A 7,688-nucleotide genomic window follows, 5' to 3' on the forward strand; every position below is an offset into this window, starting at 1 on the left:
GATGATCGAGGAACATTGAAGGTGACATAAATGCATAACTAAACTAAGATATCTAGCTTAATTGGCAAGGTTTTCCCATTGAGACTAGACGTTCACGCATTCAACCCCAACATTCAGTAATTGTATCTAGTGAAGAGGCTCTAGCTTAGTTCAGTAATTGTATCTAGTGAAGAGGCTCTAGCTTAGTTCGTAAGGTTGTTTGATGGAGACTAGAAAGTTATGGATCCAACCCCCTGCATTCCTTAAAGATGTATTCACCAAAGTAATGCATACATATATTGCTACTTTAAGGCTTTTTTTGTTGTCATTCTCGACAATGATATACTTATTCATATCTTGAGGGGTTTGGTCTAAGTATAGGTATTTTGAAAACAATTTGTATTCAATTTCAAAAATTAGGGAAAATTACCTAAATATATGTTTATATATATGAGAAATTGGAAGAGTATGGTTCCTTATTTGCTAATTTATCAATATAATCATGGTTCAAAGTAGAGGCTTCTGATCACATGAGATATACATAGCTTGGGAGATTCACACACAAACACGTTGATTCATGTAATAACATTAGATTTACAACCACCACGTGCACGCACATGTGTTTGATTAGTGTTAATACGCAGAAATCTTCGTAGAATATGTACCCGAGTACATTCTCTTTAGTGGCAATACATGTCTTGCTTGCTGACTACACGCTGTTGGTGGAGCTATAATCAATACATGGATCAAAGTTTAGGGTTAGTAAGAGTAGGGATGTCTAACGGTGAGGAGGAGGTGGAAGGTTTTGTAGAAAGAGAAGAGGCCACCAAGAGAAAGGACTAAATTAGATAGCGATTGATGGGAATGATGGAGAGGAGCCATAGCCGCCTAGACCCTAAACCCTAAACGCTTTCATCATCGTCTCACTCATTCACGCTGTCATCGAACAACGCCGTGTTGCCTTCTGATGCTAAACCCTAACCCTGACCCTGGCCCAAACCCTAACCCTAGCCCTAAAACCCTAGACGTTTTCGTCTTCATCTTATAAGCTAAGAATAGGATGAACCAAAACATGATATAAAATGTTTATCAACTTGTAATATGAGTTTTAATAGTGTTATTTTTCTTAATTAAGTAAAATAGAACCTCATTCTCTAAGCAAATAAAAAAAGTATGTATATATTATAACAAGTTCTATGTAAAATATCAATAGAACAAAAGAAATTCAAGTTTAACTCTGTAACATTGGTGGTGTTTGGTTTTTACATGGATTAATGTACCTATCATTGATTAGTTGAACACATAATGTAGTAAGGCTAGTCTATGAAGCCTTTCTCTTGTAAGCTAACAACGGTGTCATGTAGACACTTCTTCAAAGGAGTGAAAGACAACCCTAGTCTTTTGAGTTTCTCATTAGAGAAGAGGTATGGTTTCACCCTAGGTGTTTTCTCATCCGAACACCTGCATAAAAGAGAGTATATGATTACGAGACATTATAATGCTTTCGTCAATTCATGACCATCAATTAATAATGTTTGGTTATTTTGTCAAAGTTCTTTATAAGTTTTAGAGTAGATTTTGGGAACAACTATATCAAACATGTACTATAATCCATTGTCGATGGGTATGAAGGCATTATGAATAATGAATGCCGTGCAAAACATATGACTTCTACTATATAATAAGTTTACTCTCCCTCTACTGATTGTGCTTCAAAATCTTAGTGGGTGAATACGTGAAACACAAGTGCATAACTAAGTGAGATTTATAAACTTATGATTCCTTGATATTGAGAGACTAGAGGCAAATCCAATTGTCAAGTTGATAAATAGAGAGAAGAGGTCTAGTAGGAGTAGGTATTCTGAATGTGCGACAATGTAGGGTTATCTAGCAAAATAATTACTCCATACAACTGTATTTAGTATGTAGTGTAATTGGTTAAGGTATCTATTGAGCCTAATAGTGTACTTTAATACCCATTAAAGCATACCCAAAGTACTAATGTACACTCTAGAGGGATTGAAGATTGACAATGTTTCCCGAACCAAGAGCTCTATAATGGCTTCAACATTCACTATTGACTTTTCTATAATAGAAGATTGACACCCAACATATTCAAATTTACATTCTTGATTCCAACCTTGCATTTGAGAGGATGATCAAGGAGCATTGAAGTTGGCATAAACGCATGACTAGATTATGGTATCTAGCTCAATTGAGAAGGTTTTTCAATGGAGACCATAAGGTCATGCATTCAACCCCTACATTTCATAGTCGCAGTTAGCAAAGAGCGTAGTAACTTAGTTTGTCAAGTTGTTTGATGGAGATGAGAAGGCAATGCATTCAATCGCACAAATATGAAAGGTTTACATTAGTACTTTAGAATTGATCTAATGGCTTGAAGAGCAAGCTATAATATTTCCTACTTTTAGGCTATTTAGTGGTAATTGTTGACAATGATATTGTAAATGGACATGTCTTGGTCACCCACATGTTTGATAATCTGGTTTTATTTTGACAAGGTTAATAGGTGTGATACAAGGAAAAGATGAGCATTGAGAATGGAGCTTCTTTGTATCATCAATACTATCTTCATAGGGAAACAATCTTTTATGCACAATTAGATCTACATATTGACGGTAATGCCATGGCTAACATATTTTGAGCCTCCTTTTCCTTAAGTGAACATACTAATGTATATATTGAGGTGTTTGATGTAAGTATTGGTATTTATCGACTAAATTGCCAATATAAGGTTAGTTAAAGTCGACGCTCCTAATCACATGAGATTATACCTTAGGAGAGTGTTAAGGAAAGTGTTATATTAGCACAATTCTTAGTTACTAATTGCTTCCTAATTCAAAACAATGAATATTGTGTTGAAACAAACAGGGCAATATAATTCAACCTACGAGGGTTAATCAATTTCAAAGAAACTTCATATGATACATTGTGTTCTAACAATAAATATTCTAGCAATAAATATTTTAAATATGACTTGTATGTTTTTGATTGTTAAAACATTTTTTACATGATCCCATTGTTATATTGATACATTATATCATGTATTGTTTTGGGCTAACTAAGTGTTATGCTAAGCATTTCCAAAATTTTAACTTACACTCTTGGGATTGGATATTTGGGGAAGAGTTCTCCAAGAAGGCCACAAACATCGCCTCGATGGACCACACTCTCTGCACAAAGATATCTACCATTGGAAGATGGTGTTTCGTAAAGTAGGATACAAGCATCAACCACATCCCTTACATCAACATATGCTTGGATTGAATTTGCAAATGTTTTTGTTGATCCTATCCATCATACAAATCCCTTTGAGTAATGACTTCTAAAGAAATGTTTCACTAGTGGTAAAATCAGTTATGTGTCATTAGTGTTCCCAAACCTGACAAATATTTGACGACGTGCAATGTGCTAGCATTCATTGTTGGCTGAAGTAATGGACCAAGTACTAAAGAAGGAACTAAAACAACCAAATCAATATTCTTTTCTTGAGCATGATTCCATGCTGCTTGCTCTGCAACCGTTTTTCCATAGCAATACCAATTCTACCATAAATATAAATGCACTCCAAATTTGATTATAAATCAAGAAGCGGTTATAGCATTTCTCATGAAAAAGAAGGTGAAACTTTGCTTATTTGTGAATTATAGATGTAACTTTATCCACATATACAAGACATCCACTTTGTTGCATGACTTTGAGATCTAAACAATCTTTCCCATCATGCTTACCCATGAATTTCATTGTACAATTGTACTTCATATAAGATGGATTTGGCTATTTTAGCTACACTTCATCTTTGGATTAATTTGGTCATATATGCATTCACCAAATTTGGGAGTTGTGACATTTTCCAATTCCCATAGGATTAGATAAACATCCCATTTCCCATCATAAAATCATTCTTAATCAAGGTTCATGATAGTAGGACATACACCATTGTTCACCTAATTTGTCTCAAAGACAAATATTGGCCTTTAATAGATTCTAAAACGTATTTCTTTCTTTCTCTCTCTACACACATACCCTTGCTTTTTAACAACCCATTATACCACATCTATATAGACACAAACACACCACCAATCTAAACATAAATAAGCACAAATTTGGCATACCAGTTTAAAATTCTTTGTATATACGATATCCTAATAATATAATTGTGTTCAACAAATGAACTTGAAATGAACAAGGCATGAATGAGAGATTACCTTTGTGTCTTTGCAAAAATCAAGGTCACTCCAACAAGACTCATCAACAGTTATGGAAGGGTCTCTTTTCGGGTCCATATATACCGTACCAATCGATGAAGTATATATAACACGCTTAACTGAACTCTTTGCAGCGGCATCAATCACATTCAATGTTCCTTTCACAGCTGGATCCAACATGTCCTCCTACATTATGCTAGTTACTATTAGAATAACAATTTGTATATGTTGGGCATATCATTTAGTATTGAAGGCCTAGGATTGTAGTGGAAGTACTCACAGGATCATCTGTCATTGGAGATGCTAAATGGAAAATAGCATCACAACCCGCAAAAGCTATTAGGAGATTATCCAATTCTAAAAGACTAGCTTTAATAAGGACCAATCTTTCTGTTGCTCCTTCCAATTGCATCAAGTGACAATTCTTTGGATCATCTATACATTGTTTGCACTATATTTAGAGAGCATTTGTGAAAGATGAAGGCAAGCCACAACAAATAATTTTCAAAACGTACCAAAACATAGACTAATAAAAGGTTTTGCAACATGAAACAAAGCATTATTAACAAAAAAGCATTAGTTTCTACTATGTCAAAGCATTGCATTTATATATCCATTAGAAATTGTAATTGCAAACAAGATGTGAAAATGTGATCCTTTGAGTTTAAAGAAATATGAATCTTCATGTTTGGACTGTCTTGTCATTGCAGTAATGGGTAGTTGACGCTTTCCTTATGACACATTTGCATTGCAAATTTATCTCACAAACCATTTCCAGAAATATAATGACATTATTTCTATTTGTATTTTGCTTTTAACACAAATTAGCATTAAAATACGTATTTTATAGATCAAATACATAGAATATGTGAAAAAAAAAGTTAAATACTTATTAAGTTTTAAATTTTAAAAAAATAAAATTAGCTTTTAAATTTTTATAAAATTGTAAACTTTTTGGAAACGTGGAATACATCGAATACTTAGAATATGTAAAATTTTATAAAATGGCATTTCTAAAACATATTCTAAATGTCAAATATGTGTTTTTTAACAACCACGATGTTTTTTTCCCCCCCAAAAAAAACACTACTTCACATTAGTTAGCAAACAATTACATCATAGACCACCAAAAATTCAGCAACCCTCACTCTGGCCATCTCACCAAAGTGGACATAGTCCCCACCTCATTTTCAAGAAAAGTATCCAAACAACTCCTACAACCTAGTAATTTGTACCATATCTATACATAGTTACAACACATGGGCACTAATGGAAGCCATTGGGGGAAACAACCATCGGGGTTCTTGGTAGTTCCATTCAGGCCCTAATGATGATCACATGAGTGTACAATATGCATGGTTATATGATATATCATATAATACCATAGGTGTACTTTTCAAGGATAGGGCAAAAACATTTACTTCTTGTTCACATAGTATTATAGTAATGTAATGCCTAACGAGGTAAACATTTTTCATATACTTGTTGGTGCACTCATGCGTATAAAGATATGAGAAGTGGCGAGGTTTAGGATGACCAATGGGTGATGGAGAGATTCATTTTAAGGTAAGGGCAGAAAATCGATGATATATGAGAGGGAAAGCCCCTTGGGGGACAACGTTACTCAAGGAATGGAAGGAAAATTACAATAGGTGAATAAATTAAATCACAAATAAGAGAAAACAAGGAAAAACTTATAGTCATGTGTTGTAACTATACTTGTAGGAATCAAAACAATATGATTATTAATTAGGTTTTGAGTACCTGGGTTTCGAAGAGTTCCTTTAACAATGTACCCCTTCTCAAGGAGACGCTTTACAAGCCATGAGGCTATGAAACCTCCTGCACCAGTTACACACACTGTACACATCTCCACCATTTGCTTATTATATTCTAGGGTCGACGTCACACAATCATCTATGGCCAAGATTACACCATTATATGTGGTTGGATCAACATTGTGATCCATAAACAATTCTCTAGTATGATCAATGATTGAGTTTAAATTGTTATCAATGGCCAAATTTACACCATCAACCATGGTCAATGTCCCATTGTCATGTAAGGCCAAGTGCACTTCATTTTCCTCTATAGTTGAATTCATATAGTTATCCATAATGATAAATCGGGTTTCAATAAGATAAGGTCTACCAAAGGGCTTATGAAGGAACACGACTTATTACTAAGAGGGAATTACGCTTACAAATTCAAAGAAAATTATGAAGGAATGCAAAACGTGGTTTGATATGTAATGGAGATATATTGAAGACATGTATACAAATTATGATAGTCCGGAACGGTGATGCCACATGCAAACTAACTCTAAGTAAATTAGAAAGGATTGCAAAACATAGTTCAATATGTAATGGAAATTATGTGCATGAATTAATGTTTAGTTACTAGGGAGGAGTGGGGCTCACATAGGGCGCACTTTGAATTATGGGCATACTTGGGAGGGCAGAAAGTTACTAACAATTTGGAATAATAGCAGAGCTATTATTGGAAGTAGAAGAAGAAGTCTACTTCTTTGGTGTTTGTGGATATAGTTAACATTACATCTTCCCTTTTCCATCCTAATCCATATTTATAAAGTATATTAAACCAAGTTTTTGTGAATTTAAATCACACACACAATAATGTATACCAAATCTCTTATTAGATCTCTCTTGACAACCATTTGTTTTACTCAGTGGCCCTAGATTTGTTATAAACCACTCATTTTGCGAGGTTTTCCTAGTGTAAAACACACCTCTTGTGTTTGCAAAACTACATTTATCACTAAGTAACCTACACGCACTTCGCCATAAGAATCATAGTTCATAACAATGTGTTTGGTAGTTAGTCATTCTTTTATATCATACTAATAGTTTTGGCTAGTTTGGTTTATATTCTATGCACAATCATAGTGCACTTAGGTGGCTTCTCAAACTAGAATGTACTTTGTCATAAGAATCAATGTGAAACTAATTTAAAGGAAAGAAGTTTTATACTATAATTTTGTATAGTAAATCATGTTGAGATTCTTTGGAGACAAATTAATAGTCTTATCACAACCCAATCTAAATAAACAAATTTATATGATGCAAAAGAAAGAGACAAAAAGAAAACATGAAATTAATGAGGTGTGAAGGTGTTTTCTTAATTGTTTTTGAACATTTTATGTGGGCTCAATTGCCTTACTGTTTGTCAATATGTATGTAGGAATGATGAACCAACACCTATTCTTCCTATTTGGTTATCGTCACACTCCCTACATTATGAAAGCAATATTCGTCTCAGTTTCTCCATTTTCTAGATTTGCTTAAATAATATACTGCAACAAATACGAAATTTACATGATTTTTAGTTTATGGAAAACGGTTCCTAAATTGGTTCACGAACTAGTTCGGTTCAAGTTTGAAAACTTCCAAACTTGTTAAGCCTTAACTGGTTTGGTTTGGACAAGGTCAAATTGAACCATTGCCAATTCCTACGAGAAGG

At 33.9% G+C, this 7,688-nt stretch overlaps 1 protein-coding gene across 3 annotated transcripts; it reads right to left on the reverse strand.

The window, feature by feature from the left end:
• Positions 1–1,144: 1,144 nt before the first annotated feature.
• On the reverse strand, positions 1,145–6,936 carry LOC147853549 (cinnamoyl-CoA reductase 1-like). 3 transcript variants are annotated; one of them, XM_087332174.1, is made up of 7 exons: positions 6,640–6,936; positions 5,973–6,185; positions 4,489–4,643; positions 4,209–4,394; positions 3,383–3,545; positions 3,101–3,290; positions 1,145–1,440 (listed from the first exon to the last, which is right to left on the reverse strand). In XM_087332174.1, the coding sequence occupies exons 1-7, from the start codon at positions 6,653–6,655 to the stop codon at positions 1,296–1,298; spliced, it is 1,068 nt and encodes a 355-aa protein (XP_087188300.1). In that variant the 5' UTR covers positions 6,656–6,936; the 3' UTR covers positions 1,145–1,295. The 3 variants fall into 3 exon arrangements, with proteins under 3 accessions (XP_087188300.1, XP_087188301.1, XP_087188299.1); XM_087332175.1 differs by having other exon boundaries at positions 6,629–6,936; XM_087332173.1 differs by having other exon boundaries at positions 5,973–6,936.
• Between the last annotated feature and the right edge of the window lie 752 nt (positions 6,937–7,688).

Source organism: Azolla caroliniana, unplaced genomic scaffold (genome assembly GCF_043228905.1).
Source record: "Azolla caroliniana isolate FFs.n. ecotype wild unplaced genomic scaffold, voAzoCaro1.0.p SCAF_16, whole genome shotgun sequence".
Lineage (NCBI taxonomy): Eukaryota > Viridiplantae > Streptophyta > Polypodiopsida > Salviniales > Salviniaceae > Azolla > Azolla caroliniana.

Bases quoted from the DNA above. Each gene is read 5' to 3' on its own strand.
- LOC147853549 (XM_087332173.1), bottom strand. From the start codon at position 6,324: ATGGATAACTATATGAATTCAACTATAGAGGAAAATGAAGTGCACTTG. The intron at 3,546-4,208 runs GTAATCTCTCAT...TATTTATGGTAG, and splicing joins ATTTTTGCAAAGACACAAAG to AATTGGTATTGCTATGGAAA. The intron at 3,291-3,382 runs GTTTGGGAACAC...TATGATGGATAG, and splicing joins CGTCGTCAAATATTTGTCAG to GATCAACAAAAACATTTGCA.